Source organism: Chiloscyllium plagiosum, unplaced genomic scaffold (genome assembly GCF_037043375.1).
Source record: "Chiloscyllium plagiosum isolate Xiang-an unplaced genomic scaffold, Cpla_swu_hap1 HiC_scaffold_28, whole genome shotgun sequence".
NCBI classification, from domain to species: Eukaryota; Metazoa; Chordata; class Chondrichthyes; order Orectolobiformes; family Hemiscylliidae; genus Chiloscyllium; species Chiloscyllium plagiosum.
Window position 1 is genome coordinate 430,844 of NW_028270166.1, and position 17,391 is coordinate 448,234.

The 17,391-nt window shown below is 47.6% G+C and overlaps 1 protein-coding gene across 5 annotated transcripts in view; it reads right to left on the minus strand.

Moving 5' to 3' along the window:
- The window catches only part of LOC122565068 (microtubule-associated serine/threonine-protein kinase 3-like), a 334,201-nt gene that overhangs the window by 259,992 nt on the left and 56,818 nt on the right, over positions 1 to 17,391 (minus strand). For all 5 annotated transcript variants that reach the window (XM_087975852.1, XM_087975853.1, XM_087975855.1 and 2 more), the window contains one exon: positions 9,108 to 9,193. In XM_087975852.1, coding sequence (XP_087831978.1) covers positions 9,108 to 9,193 — 86 coding nt within the window. The remainder of the gene's footprint in view (positions 1 to 9,107; positions 9,194 to 17,391) is intronic.

Consider the following 17,391-nt stretch of genomic DNA (forward strand, 5'->3'; position numbering starts at 1 on the left):
CACACACACATCCTTCTCTCTCCCCTTCACAGACACACACACACACTCTCCCCTTCACACACATTCTCTCTCTCCCCCTTCTCACACACGCACACACACTCTCTCCCTTTCACATACTCACTCTCTCCCCTTCACACACACACACTAACTCCCCCTTCACACATACTCACATGCACACACACTCTCTCTCTCTCCCCTTCACACACACACACACTCTCTCTCCCCCTTCACACACACACACTCTCTCCCCCATTCACACACACACACACTCTCTCCCTCTTCACACACACACAAACACACACTCTCTCCCCTTCACGCACACACACACACACACTCCCTCTCGCCCTTCACATACACACACGCACACACTCTCTCTCTCACCCTTCACATACACACACACACTCTCTCTCTCTCCCCCTTCACGCACACACAAACACACTCTCTCCCCCTTTCACACACACACACAAACACACTCTCTCCTCCCTTCACATACACACACATACTCTCTCCCCCTTCACATACATACACACACACTCTTCCCCCTTCACACACACACACTCTCTCTCTCTTTCTCCCCCTTCACACACACTCTCTCTCTCCCCCCTTCTCTCTCTCTCACACACATACACTCTCTCCCCTTCACTCATACACTCTCTCTCCCCCCGTTCTCTCTCTTTCTCTCACATACACACACATTCTCTCTCCCCTTCACCCACACACGCTCTCACCCTCTTCACACACACACACACACACACTCTCTTTCTCCCCTTCACACATACTCTCTCTACCCCCTTCACACACACACACTCTCTCTCTCCCCCTTCACACAGACACACACCCTCTCTCCCATTTCACACAGACACACACACACACTAACTCCCCCTTTACACACACACACACTCTCTTCCCTTCACACACACACTCTCTTTCCTTCACACACACACACTCTTTCCTTCACACACACACACACTCTCTCCCATTTCACACACACAGACACACACTCTCTACCCTTCACAAACATACACACACTCACACTCACTCTCTCCCCTTCACACACACACTCTCTCTCCCCCTTCACAGACACACACCCTCTCTCCCATTTCACACACACACACCCTCTCTCCCATTTCACACACACACACACTCTCTCCCCTTCACACACACACTCTCTTCCCTTCACACACTCACACATGCACACTAACTGCCCCTTCACACACACACACACTCTCTCTCCCTTTCACACACACTCTCTCCCCTTCACACATACACACACACTAACTCCCCCTTCACACACACACATGCACACACACACTCTCTCTCCCCTTCACACACACACACACATGCACACACACACACACTCTCTCCCCTTCATACACACTCTCTCCCTTTCTCACACACACTCTCTCCCCTTCACACATACACAGATGCACACACAAACACACACTCTCTCTCCCCTTCACACACACACTCTCTCTCCGCCCTTCCCCCCCATACACACACATACACACTCACTCTCCCTCCCTTCACACACACACACATCCTTCTCTCTCCCCTTCACAGACACACACACTCTCCCCTTCACACGCACATTCTCTCTCCCCCTTCACACACACACACTCTCCCCCCTTCACACACACACACACATTCTCTCCCCTTCACATACACACACTCTCTCCCCTTCACACACACTCTCTCTCCCCCTTCACAGACACACACCCTCTCTCCCATTTCACACACACACACACTCTCTTCCCTTCACACACACACTCTCTTCCCTTCACACACTCACACATGCACACTAACTGCCCCTTCACACACACACACTCTCTCTCCCTTTCACACACACTCTCTCCCCTTCACACATACACACACACTAACTCCCCCTTCACACATACACACATGCACACACACACTCTCTCTCTCTCTCCCCTTCACACACACACACTCTCTCTCCCCCTTCACACATACACAAACACACTAACTCCCCTTTCACACACACACACTCTCTCCCCCCTTCACACACACACACACTCTCTCCCTCTTCACACACACACACTCTCTCTCCCTCTTCACACATACACACACACTCTCTCTCTCCCCCTTCACGCACACACAAACACACTCTCTCCCCCTTTCACACACACACACACAAACACACTCTCCCCCTTTCACACACACACACACAAACACACTCTCCCCTCTTCACATACACACACACTCTCTCTCTCCCCCTTCACGCACACACAAACACACTCTCTCCCCCTTTCACACACACACACACAAACACACTCTCCCCTCTTCACATACACACACACACTCTCTCTCTCTCCCCTTCACGCACACACAAACACACTCTCTCCCCCTTTCACACACACACACAAACACACTCTCTCCCCCCTTCACATACACACACACTCTCTCTCCCCTTCGCATCCACACACACACTCTCTCCCCTTTCACATACATACATACACACACTCTTCCCCCTTCACACACACACTCTCTCACCCCCCCTTCACACACACTCTCTCTCTCTCCCCCCTTCTCTCTCTCACACACACATACACTCTCTCCACTTCACCTATACACTCTCTCTCCCCCCCTTCTCTCTCTTTCTCTCACACACACACACACATTCTCTCTCCCCTTCACCCACACACGCTCTCTCACCCCCTTCACACACACACACTCTTTCTCCCCCTCACACACAGACACACACACTCTCTCTCCCCCTTCACAGACACACACCCTCTCTCCCATTTCACACAGACACACACACACACTCACTCTCTCCCCTTTACACACACACTCTCTTTCCTTCACACACACACACTCTCTCCCATTTCACACACACAGACACACACTCTCTCCCCTTCACAAACATACACACACTCACACTCACTCTCTCCCCTTCACACACACACTCTCTCTCCCCCTTCACAGACACACGCCCTCTCTCCCATTTCACACACACACCCTCTCTCCCATTTCACACACACACACACACTCTCTCCCCTTCACAGACATACACACACTCACACGCACTCTCTCCCCTTCACACACACTCTCTTCCCTTCACACACTCACACATGCACACAAACTGCCCCATCACACACACACTCTCTCTCCCTTTGACACACACTCTCTCCCCTTCACACACTCACACATGCACACTAACACCCCCTCACACACACACATGCACACACACACTCTCTCTCCCCTTCATACACACTCTCTCCCTTTCTCACACACACTCTCTCCCCTTCACACATACACACATACACACACACACATACACGCTCTCTCTCTCCCCTTCACACTCACACTCTCTCTCCACCCCTTCCCCCCCGTACACACACACACATACACACTCTCTCTCCCTCCCTTCACACACACACACACACACATCCTTCTCTCTCCCCTTCACAGACACATACACACTCTCCCCTTCACACACACATTCTCTCTCCCCCTTCATACACACACACTCTCCCCCCTTAGCGCACACACACACACATGCACGCGCACACTCTCTCTCCCCTTCACACACTCACACATGCACAATACCTGCCCCCTTCACACACATACATGCACACACATACTCTCTCTCCCCTTCATATACACTCTCTCCCTTTCTCACACACACTCTCTCCCATTCACACACACACTAACTCCCCCTTCACACATGCACGATGCACACACATGCACACACTCTCTCTCTCCCCCTTCTCACACACGCACACACACTCTCTCCCTTTCACACACACACTCTCTCCCCTTCACACACACACACTAACTCCCCCTTCACACATACACACATGCGCACACACACTCTCTCTCCCCCTTCACACATACACAAACACACTCTCTCCCCCTTCACACACACACACACTCTCTCACCCCTTCACACACACTCACTCTCTCTTCCCTTCACACACACACTCTCTCCCTCTTCACACACACACTCTCTCCCTCTTCACACACACACTCTCTCCCTCTTCACACACACACAAACACACACTCTCTCCCCTTCACACACACACACACACACACTCCCTCTTGCCCTTCACATACACACACACACACACACTCTCTCTCTCCCCCTTCACGCACACACAAACACACTCTCTCCCCCTTTCACACATACACACAAACACACTCTCTCCCCCCATCACATACACACACACACTCTCTCTCCCCTTCACATACACACACACACTCTCTCCCCCTTCACATACACACACACACACACTCTTCCCCCTTCACACACACACTCTCTCTCTCCCCCTTCACACACACAAACACACTCTCTTTCCCTTTCACACACACACTCTCTCTCTCCCCTTCACACACACACAAACACACTCTCTCCCCCCTTCACACACACACACACTCTCTCCCCTTCACACACACACACTCTCTCGCCCTTCACATACACACACGCATACACACTTTCTCTCGCCCTTCACATACACACACAAACACACTCTCTCTCTCTCCCCCTTCACACACATACACACACACTCTCTCCCCCTTTAACATACACACACACACACTCTCTCCCCCCTTCACATACACACACACACTCTCTCCCCCCTTCACATACACACACACACACTCTCCCCCCTTCACATACACATACACACACTCTCTCCCCCTTCGCATACACACACACACTCTCTCCCCCTTCACATACATACATACATACACACACATACATACACACATACACTCTCTCTCTCCCCCTTCACACAAACACACTCTCTTTCCCCCTTCACACACACACATACACACTCTCCCCCTTTCACACACACACACACAAACACACTCTCCCCTCTTCACATACACACACACTCTCTCTCTCCCCCTTCACGCACACACAAACACACTCTCTCCCCCTTTCACACACACACACACAAACACACTCTCCCCTCTTCACATACACACACACACTCTCTCTCTCTCCCCTTCACGCACACACAAACACACTCTCTCCCCCTTTCACACACACACACAAACACACTCTCTCCCCCCTTCACATACACACACACTCTCTCTCCCCTTCGCATCCACACACACACTCTCTCCCCTTTCACATACATACATACACACACTCTTCCCCCTTCACACACACACTCTCTCACCCCCCCTTCACACACACTCTCTCTCTCTCCCCCCTTCTCTCTCTCACACACACATACACTCTCTCCACTTCACCTATACACTCTCTCTCCCCCCCTTCTCTCTCTTTCTCTCACACACACACACACATTCTCTCTCCCCTTCACCCACACACGCTCTCTCACCCCCTTCACACACACACACTCTTTCTCCCCCTCACACACAGACACACACACTCTCTCTCCCCCTTCACAGACACACACCCTCTCTCCCATTTCACACAGACACACACACACACTCACTCTCTCCCCTTTACACACACACTCTCTTTCCTTCACACACACACACTCTCTCCCATTTCACACACACAGACACACACTCTCTCCCCTTCACAAACATACACACACTCACACTCACTCTCTCCCCTTCACACACACACTCTCTCTCCCCCTTCACAGACACACGCCCTCTCTCCCATTTCACACACACACCCTCTCTCCCATTTCACACACACACACACACTCTCTCCCCTTCACAGACATACACACACTCACACGCACTCTCTCCCCTTCACACACACTCTCTTCCCTTCACACACTCACACATGCACACAAACTGCCCCATCACACACACACTCTCTCTCCCTTTGACACACACTCTCTCCCCTTCACACACTCACACATGCACACTAACACCCCCTCACACACACACATGCACACACACACTCTCTCTCCCCTTCATACACACTCTCTCCCTTTCTCACACACACTCTCTCCCCTTCACACATACACACATACACACACACACATACACGCTCTCTCTCTCCCCTTCACACTCACACTCTCTCTCCACCCCTTCCCCCCCGTACACACACACACATACACACTCTCTCTCCCTCCCTTCACACACACACACACACACATCCTTCTCTCTCCCCTTCACAGACACATACACACTCTCCCCTTCACACACACATTCTCTCTCCCCCTTCATACACACACACTCTCCCCCCTTAGCGCACACACACACACATGCACGCGCACACTCTCTCTCCCCTTCACACACTCACACATGCACAATACCTGCCCCCTTCACACACATACATGCACACACATACTCTCTCTCCCCTTCATATACACTCTCTCCCTTTCTCACACACACTCTCTCCCATTCACACACACACTAACTCCCCCTTCACACATGCACGATGCACACACATGCACACACTCTCTCTCTCCCCCTTCTCACACACGCACACACACTCTCTCCCTTTCACACACACACTCTCTCCCCTTCACACACACACACTAACTCCCCCTTCACACATACACACATGCGCACACACACTCTCTCTCCCCCTTCACACATACACAAACACACTCTCTCCCCCTTCACACACACACACACTCTCTCACCCCTTCACACACACTCACTCTCTCTTCCCTTCACACACACACTCTCTCCCTCTTCACACACACACTCTCTCCCTCTTCACACACACACTCTCTCCCTCTTCACACACACACAAACACACACTCTCTCCCCTTCACACACACACACACACACACTCCCTCTTGCCCTTCACATACACACACACACACACACTCTCTCTCTCCCCCTTCACGCACACACAAACACACTCTCTCCCCCTTTCACACATACACACAAACACACTCTCTCCCCCCATCACATACACACACACACTCTCTCTCCCCTTCACATACACACACACACTCTCTCCCCCTTCACATACACACACACACACACTCTTCCCCCTTCACACACACACTCTCTCTCTCCCCCTTCACACACACAAACACACTCTCTTTCCCTTTCACACACACACTCTCTCTCTCCCCTTCACACACACACAAACACACTCTCTCCCCCTTTCACACATACACACAAACACACTCTCTCCCCCCATCACATACACACACACACTCTCTCCCCCCTTCACACACACACACACTCTCTCCCCTTCACACACACACACTCTCTCGCCCTTCACATACACACACGCATACACACTTTCTCTCGCCCTTCACATACACACACAAACACACTCTCTCTCTCTCCCCCTTCACACACATACACACACACTCTCTCCCCCTTTAACATACACACACACACACTCTCTCCCCCCTTCACATACACACACACACTCTCTCCCCCCTTCACATACACACACACACACTCTCCCCCCTTCACATACACATACACACACTCTCTCCCCCTTCGCATACACACACACACTCTCTCCCCCTTCACATACATACATACATACACACACATACATACACACATACACTCTCTCTCTCCCCCTTCACACAAACACACTCTCTTTCCCCCTTCACACACACACATACACACTCTCTCTCGCCCTTTCACACACACACGTTCTCTCCCCCTTCACACACACACCCTCCCCCCCAACCCCTCCCCACACACACACACACACACACACACAATCTGTCTCTTTCCTTCGCACATACAAACTCTCCACTCTTCCTCTCTCTCTCTCACACACACACACACACGCACACACATACGTACATGTAAATCTGTGGGGTGAATTTGTATTTGCAGATACATTCTATTTTGTTCAAAAAGCACACAACTTATAGACAATAGACAATAGGTGCAGGAGTAGGCCATTCTGCCCTTCGAGCCTGCACCACCATTCAATATGATCATGGCCGATCATCCTTAATCAGTATCCTGTTCCTGCCTTATCTCCATAACCCTTGATTCCACTATCCTTGAGAGCTCTATCCAACTCTTTCTTAAATGACCATCAATGTGACATTTTATGAACTGCTCCTTTTGAAATAAAATCAGTCTGGCTCCAGTTTTAGACACAGACAGACTCCAAACAACGCCTCATTGTCTGACCTGAGGTGTCACCTCCTTTATATTGGTAACAGCTTAAGTTATATTGTGGCAGTGGCTTGAAAGAAATTCTGGGATTTGCATATTAATCAATCGAAACATGCATCTCCATTCTAACTGATTGAAGATCTAAGAGCCATTTTGTATGTGTTCAGTTTGTTAGCCGAAGTTGTATGACTCTTTGATGCTTTCCTTATAGATTCTGCCTCCATGGCCTTCCTGTCTTCTGAGCACCTGATGATGGAGCAGAGCTCCAAAAGCTAGTGTTTTCAAATAGACGCATTGGACTATAACCTGGTGTTGTGTGATTTTGAACATCCCAAGAAGAGCAAGTTTTGAGAAGATTTGTGGCTCAGGTTGAGGTTCTAGATGTAGGTTTGCTCGCTGAGCTGGAAGGTTCTACAAGGTGGTAGATGGGTCTAACTAGCCACAAAACGACATGACCCTCTCTCACTAGTGTCCTTACATATAGATGAGGAAGGACACCACTTCGACTGGGACAACACATCCATCCTAGGACAAGCCCAACAGAGACACGCACGAGAATTCCTAGAAGCATGGCATTCTAACTGGAACTCTAGACCCCATCTACCACCCCCTGAGAAAAAGAACAGGAAATGACATCACCAACCCAAAGAAACCCAAACATATAAATAGAAAGCAGGAATTATCAGCAGTGCTTCACCTGGAGGCCCACTGAAGATGTTACCTAGGAGGGTGACAAAACGTCTGGAAATGAACCTTCCAGCTCAGCGAGCAAACCTACATACAACGCAAAAAAAATGGAAAACTGGAATAAAACATTGGCAGCACTGAGTCAATAGAGGCCAATGAGAAATCCCTGTTTTGAAATCTGCAGTTGGTCAGCCTTGTGCCAAGCATTCATTTGCTGGCTTTAGGGTTTCCATGTGAACTTCATACAGGAACTATCGATATCATTGTAGAATATTTGGGGCTCGAATATTGATCAAAGGGATCTCCAGAAAGATTCAGGGTATGGAGCTTAATTCAAAGCAACCTCTCCCCTCAGTAATAGCACTGGCCTTCACAACAACAATAGCATTGATTTGAAATGGATCAGACAGTTTTCTTACCTGTTGGTACAGAAAGCGGTGAGAGTGGCCGAGAGAGACTGGGTGATGGGGAGCTGACCACCAGACTCTTCCTGTTGCTACGGCAACTGAGAAATCAAGAAAAGAACATTCAATCTGAGACTGGTCAAAAATATTGCAGCATCATTAAAGCAGGAAACCTTGAGCAGTTGATCATGCGAAGATACACAAATGCAATGTTGATGTTTAGTGAAAATGGAATATTAAAACAGAGGGTGTTTGACTGCTGTTGTACAGGATGTTGGTGGAAGCTCATCTGGAGTATCATGTACAGTTTTATATAGTATGACTAAATATATTAGAAGCTGGTCAGAGATGGTTCATTCGACTGATACTAGGGACAGGCAATAAATGCTGATCAGCCAGCAATGTCTGTGTTCCACAAGTGATGTGCTGATGTTAAACCTCCTTGTGACTGCATAGGTCCATTCATATTTTCCTAGTCTGTGTCATATTCCTTTCTTTAACTCCCCGTTTAATTCTAAATTTTGATAGCTCCCAAAATCTTGAATACATTACCACCTCCTAAACGCATTCCCAGCTTTTCTCTCCCTGTTTGTATCCTTGCCACTGAACCAAAGTTTCAAATGACATCCTTCATGAGTGTGACAAAGATAGCCTTTCTCTCCTTTCATTCTTGATCTATCTGCAGTGTTTCATAATACATAGAAACATAGAATATAGGACTATTTAGCCCATTGAGCCTGCTCCGCCATTCAATGTGACCATGCTTGATCAGCCAACTCAGTCCCCTGTTCCTCCTTTCTACGACATACCCTTTGATTCCTTTAGCTCTAAGAATTATATCTATATCCTTCTTCTGTCTTCAATGTTTTGATCTTACCTATTTTCTGTGGCAGAGACCCTCCACAGGTTCACCACTCTCTGGGTGAAGAAAGTTATCCTCAACTCTGTCCTAATTATCCTAAACATACCCTTAGACTGTGACTCCTGGCTATGGACTCCCCAGTCATTGGGAATATCTTTCCTGTGTTACCCGGTATAATCCTGTTAGAATTGTATTAGTTTTTATAAGATTCCCCCACATTTTTCTAAACTCTGGTAAATATAGTCCTAACTTCAGTAAGGCGTTTGACAAGGTTTCCCATGGGAGACTGATTAGCAAGGTTAGATCTCATGGAATACAGGGAGAACTAGCCATTTGGATACAGAACTGGCTCAAAGGTAGAAGACAGAGGGTGGTGGTGGAGGGTTGTTATTCAGACTGGAGGCCTGTGACCAGTGGAGTGCCACAAGGATCGGTGCTGGGTCCTCTACTTTTTGTCATTTATATAAATGATTTGGATACGAGCATAAGATGTACAGTTAGTAAGTTTGCAGATGACACCAAAATTGGAGGTATGATGGACAGCGAAGACGGTTACCTCAGATTACAACAGGATCTGGAACAGATGGGCCAATGGGCTGAGAGGTGGCAGATGGAGTTTAATTCAGATAAATGCGAGGTGCAGCATTTTGGGAAAGCAAATCTTAGCAAGACTTATACATTTAATGGTAAGGTCCTAGGGAGTGTTGCTGAACAAAGAGACCTTGGAGTGTAGGTTCATAGCTCCTTGAAAGTGGAGTCGCAGGTAGATAGGATAGTGAAGAAGGCGTTTGGTATGCTTTCCTTTATTGGTCAGAGTATTGAGTACAGGAGTTGGGAGGTCATGTTGCGGCAGTGCAGGACATGGGTTAGGCCACTGTTGGAATATTGCGTGCAATTCTGGTCTCATTCCTATCGGAAAGATGTTGTGAAACCTGAAAGGGTTCAGAAAAGATTTACAAGGATGTTGCCAGGGTTGGAGGATCTGAGCTACATGGAGAGGCTGAACAGGCTGGGGCTGTTTTCCCTGGACCGTTGAAGGCTAAGGGGTGACCTTATAGAGGTTTACAAAATTATAAGGGGCATGGATAGGGTAAATAGGCAAAGTCTTTTCCCTGGGGTTGGGGAGTCCAGAACTAGAGGGTATAGGTTTAGGGTGAGAGGGGAAAGATATAAAAGAGACCTAAGGGGCAACTTTTTCACTCAGAGGGTGGTACGTGTATGGAATGAGCTGCCAGAGAAAGTGGTGAAGGCTGGTACAATTACAACATTTAAGAGGCATTGGGATGGGTATATGAATAGGAAGGGTTTGGAGGGATATAGGCCGGGTGCTGGCAGGTGGGACTAGATTGGGTTGGGATATCTGGTCGGTGTGGACAGGTTGGACTGAAGGGTCTGTTTCCATTCTGTACATCTCTATGACTGTATGACTCTATAACCGATCCAGTCAGACCTGTCATCTGAGGGATCAATCTAGTAAGTGTTTGCTGCACTCCCTCCATAAACATAACATCCTTCCTCAGGTAAAGAGATTAAAACTGCACACAGTATTCTAGGTGTTGTCTCAACAAGACCCTATGTAATTTCAGCAAGACATCCCTGCTCCTGCACTCCAATCCTCTCACTATGAAGGCCAACATTTGTTTTCTTCACCCCCTGCTGCACCTGCACACTTACTTTCAACTTACTGTTCAGAGAAAGGATCACCAGACCTGAAATGTTAGCTCTGATTTCTCTCCACAGGTGATGCCAGAACCGCTGAGCTTTTCCAACAATTTCTATTTTTGTGCTTACCTTCAGCAATTGGTATACAAAGGCACCCAGGTCATATTGTACCTCAACACCACCCATTCTCCACTTTTCCCAATGTATCACATTTCACATCATAATTTTCCTTCTTGTTTTTCCTACCAAAGTGGATAAGCTTACATTTATCCACATATACTACCCCTGCCATGCATTTGCCCACTCACTCAACTAATCCAAATCACACTGAAGCACCTCTGCAGTCTCCTCACTGTTCACTCTCCCACCCAGCTTTATATCTGAAAACTTGGGGATATTGCATTTAGATCCCTCATCTAGGTCATTAGTATAAATTGGGAATTGCTGGGGACTGAGCACTGATCCCTGAGGTACTGCATTAGTCGCTGCCCACTACTCACTAAAAAGACATAGCTATTCTTTCCATGAGGAGCATAAGTTGGGAGCATAGGCTGTCAGGGAAGGATGTCATTGAAATGTGGAACTTTTTCAAGGAACAGATACGACATGTCCTTAATATGTTTGTACCTGTCAGGCAGGAAAGAGATGGTCGTGTGAGAGAACTTGGTTGACGAGGGAGGTTGAATGTCTTGTAAGGAGGATGAAGGAGGCTTACATAAGGTTAAGGAAACAAGGTTCAGACAGAGCGTTGGAGGGATACAGGATAGCCAGGAGGGAGCTGAAGAAAGGGATTAGAAGAGCTAAGAGAAGGCATGAAAAATCTTTGGCGGGGAGGATCAAGGATAACCCCAAGGCCTTTAATGCGTATGTGAGAAACATGAGAATGACGAGAATGAGGGTAGGTCCGATCAAGGACAGTAGTGGGAGACTGTGTATTGAGTCAGAAGAGATAGGAGAGGTCTTGAATGAGTACTTTTCTTCAGTATTTACAAATGAGAGGGACCGTATTGTTGAACAGGAGAGTGTGAAACGGACTGGTAAGCTAGAGGAGGTACTTGTTAGGAAGGAAGATGTGTTGGGCATTTTGAAAAACTTGAGGATAGACAAGTCCCCCGGGCCTGACAGGATATATCCTAGGATTATGTGGGTAGCAAGAGAGGAAATTGCAGAGCCATTGGCAATGATCTTTTCGTCTTCACTGTCAACGGGGGTGGTGTCAGGGGACTGGAGAATGGCGAATGTTCTGCCCCTGTTCAAAAAAGGGAATAGGGATAACCCCGGGAATTACAGGCCAGTTAGTCTTACTTCGGTGGTAGGCAAAGTATCTGGAAAGACACTGCTTGATTAGGGACAGCCAGCACGGATTTGTGAGGGATAGGTCTTGCCTTACAAGTCTTATTGAATTCTTTGAGGAGGTGACCCGTGGATGAGGGTAGAGCAGTGGATGTAGTATACATGGATTTCAGTAAGGCTTTTGACAAGGTTCCCCATGGTAGGCTTATGCGGAAAGTCAGGACGCATGGGATAGTGGGAAGTTTGGCCAGTTGGATAGAGAACTGGCTAACCGGTTGAAGTCAGAAAGTGGTGGTAGATGGTAAATATTCAGCCTGGAGCCCAGTTACAAGTGGAGTTCCGCAGGGATCAGTTCTGGGTCCTCTGCTGTTTGTAATTTTTATTAATGACTTGGAAGAGGGAGTCGAAGGGTGGGTCAGTAAATTTGCAGACAATACGAAGATTGGTGGAGTTGTGGATAGTGAGGAGGGCTGTTGTCGGCTGCAAAGGGACTTAGATATGATGCAGAGCTGGGCTGAGGAGTGGCAGATGGAGTTCAACCCTGCCAAGTGTGAGGTTGTCCATTTTGGAAGGACAAATAAGAATGCGGAATACAGGGTTAACGGTAGGGTTCTTAGTAAGGTGGAGGAGCAGAGGGATCTTGGGGTCTATGTTCATAGATCTTTGAAAGTTGCCACTCAGGTGGATAGAGCTTATAAGAAGGCCTATGGTGTATTAGCGTTCATTAGCAGAGGGATTGAATTCAAGAGTCGTGAGGTGATGTTGCAGCTGTACAGGACCTTGGTAAGGCTACATTTGGAATACTGTGTGCAGTTCTGGTCGCCTCACTTTAGGAAAGATGTGGAAGCTTTGGAGAGGGTGCAGAGGAGATTTACCAGGATGTTGCCTGGAATGGAGAATAGGTCGTACGAGGATAGGTTGAGAGTGCTAGGCCTTTTCTCATTGGAATGGCCTAGGGGTGACTTGATGGAGGTTTATAAGATGATCAGGGGAATAGACAGAGTCGACAGTCAGAGACTTTTTCCCCGGGTACAACAGAGTGTTACAAGGGGACATAAATTTAAGGTGAAGGGTGGAAGGTATAGGGGGGATGTCAGGGGTAGGTTCTTTACCCAGAGAGTGGTGGGGGCATGGAATGCGCTGCCTGTGGGAGTGGCAGAGTCAGAATCATTGGTGACCTTTAAGCGGCAATTGGATAGGTACATGGATAGGTGCTTAAGCTAGGACAAATGTTCAGCACAACATCGTGGGTCGAAGGGCCTGTTCTATGCTGTATTGTTCTATGTTCTATTCCTACACTTTGCTCCCTGTCTGCCAAACAGTTCTCAATCCATTTCAGTATGTAATCTCCTAACAAACGCTCTTTTATTTTCTCATATGGGACTTTATTGAAAACCTTTTGAAAATCCAAGAAAACTACATTAACCACTTCCTCTTATCCACTTTACACATTGCATCCTCAAACATTTCAGGCAGTTTTGTCAAAACCAACTTCCCTTTCATAAATCCCTGCTGGCTCTGTCTGATCCTGCCATTGGCTTCCACGTTCTCTGATAAAAAAAATGGTCTCTAGCACTTTTCCCAAGACCAATGTCAGATTGATTAGTCTATAATTTGCCATTTTTCTGTACCTCCTTTTTAAAATAGTGGGGTTGCATTAGCTACTCTCCAATCCATAGAAACATTTCCAGAGCCTATAGAATTTTGGATGATGACTGACCAGCAATGCATCTGCTTTTTTTAGGGCCACTTCCTGAAGTCCTCGGGATGAAGTTTATCAGGGGAACCCCTGCAGATTTGTCTGCCTTTAATCCCATTAATTTCTCCAAAACCATTTCCTGATGAATTACTTTATTTCAATTCCTCCTTTCCATTAAGCAATATGTTAGTGATGTCATTTATATCTTCTCTGTGAAGGCAGAACCAAAATCTGCATTGAATTTACTTGCCATCTCTTTGCTTCCCAATTATAAATGTATAAATTCCCCTGTTTCTGAATTTAGGGGACCTAAGCATTTTGTCTTCACAAACATACCAAAGATTTTACTAATGGTTTGTTTGTTCTTGCTTGAATCTAAACTGTTCCCAATCCTCAGGTCTGTTTTTTATTTTAGCCAATTCATATTCTTGAATCTAATTTCCCCTGTTAGCCAGAGTTTGACTGCACTTCCTATATTATCTTTACACCAGACTGGAACTCTCCTCCATGTAGCATCTTTCCAGGCATGTGTTCCTCTGATATATCCTGCTATTTCTACTCTGACCAGCAGGCAGCATTGATGGTAATCCCAAGATCACTCCCTTTGAGGTCCTACTTTCTCCCCATAAGTATCCAAAGTGGTTTTACACACTTGACCTGCCGTCCTCCACCAATGGTTCTTCACCAACTGTTCGATTGGATGTGACTATTCAGACCAGGCACAGGAGACAACCTGTTCCCGAGTTTAGAGGTATGCACATGCCCTGAAGCTCTTCAGCCACGCCCTGAAGCAGACCCACTACCACAGCCACATCTCCTTCCTCAGCACCTGCCAATGGAACCGACTGATCCCACATGGACTCCGGGCTACATTCAAACGAACACAAGTTGGACCTGACCAGGACAACCACTACCAACAACAAATCCAAAGCCTCAGAAATGGTTCTCCCTCCGGATCCTCTGCTCCATGCTCGCAGCCTCATTATCACATTCAACAGTGTTACCACCACTGAATCTCCCACTACCAACATCCTTGGGGTTACCATTTACAGAAACTCAACTGGACTCACCACATAAGCACAGTGGCAGCAGGAGCAGGCCAGAGGCTAGGAATATTGTGGTGACGAATACACGGCCTGACTCCCCAAATTCTGTCCATCAACTTCAGGACACAAGTCGGGAATGTGATGGCATACCCCTCACTTGCCTGGATGGGTACAGCCCCAATAACATTCAAGAAGCTCGACAACATCCAAGACAAAGCAACTCACTTGATTGACATCAAATCCATAAGCATCCTCTCCCTCCATCACGAATGCTCAGTAACAGCAGTGTGTACCATCTACAAGATGCACCGCAGAAATTCACCAAAGTTCCTCAGACATTCCAAACCCATCACCACTTCCATTCACAAGGACAAGAGCAGCAGATATATGGGAACACCACCCCCGGCAATTCCCCCCTAAGCCACTCATCATCCTGACTTACATTCCTTCAGTGTCACTGGGTCAAAATGCTGGGATTCCCTCCCTAAGGGCACGATTCCCTGCTGAAGGAGAATCTGTATGGCTTGAGCTTAGAAACATCAAGGGGCAGAAAACAAACATCGGAATTTCCTCCCTAAGACCAGGCTTAATGTCTGAGGGGATATAACTGTGAATGGAGCTGGGAAGGGTTTAAATTAAAATAGGATGGGAAGCTATGCAGAGACACAGATGACAGGGAAGTAGATACTGGAAAATAAGAAAGGTGATAGGTCAAGAATTCAAAGGCTAGAACTGAGCGGGGCCAGAGTGAACAGGACAAAGCACATGGACTATAACGGTTCAAGAAGGCAGCTCAAACCCACCTTCTCAAAGGGCAACTAGGGATGGGTAATAAATGTTGCCCAGCCAATGATGCTCATGTCCCATAAGTGAATTAACTAACAGTGATTGACAGTTCTCACCCAGGTTTGTTTAAGCTTTAAACTATGCAAGTTGACTCTGATTGGTCAGGGTATTACGCTGCCAAAAGTGAGGGTGCGGTGATGTAGTAGAATCAATCCCCAAACTAAACCCACTGCCCCATTCTCTCCCTATGGTCCTGTATCAATCCTCTAACTCATCCCACTGCCCCGCACTCTCACCAGAGCCCGCTATGAATATCCAAATTAATCGCAATTCCCCGTGCTTTCCCCATATCCCTATATCAATCAAAGAATTAGTCCCACTGGTCCCTCCCCATAGCCCTATATCAATCACAGAATTAGTCCCACTGCCCTGCTCCCTCCTCATATCCCTGTATCAGTCCTGAATTAGTACCACTACCCTGCTCTCTCCTCATATCCCGATATCAGTCCTGAATTAGTACCACTACCCTGCTCTCTCCACATATCCCGATATCAGTCCTGAATTAGTACCACTACCCTGCTCTCTCCTCATATCCCGATATCAGTCCTGAATTAGTACCACTACCCTACTCTCTCCTCATATCCCTGTATCAGTCCTGAATTAGTACCACTGCCCTGCTCTCTCCTCATATCCCGATATCAGTCCTGAATTAGTACCACTGCCCTGCTCTCTCCTCATATCCCGATATCAGTCCTGAATTAGTACCACTACCCTGCTCTCTCCTCATATCCCTGTATCAGTCCAGAATTAATCCCACTGCCCTGCTCCCTCCTCATATCCCTGTATCAGTCCTGAATTAGTACCACTGCCCTGCTCTCTCCTCATATCCCGATATCAGTCCTGAATTAGTACCACTACCCTGCTCTCTCCTCATATCCCTGTATCAGTCCT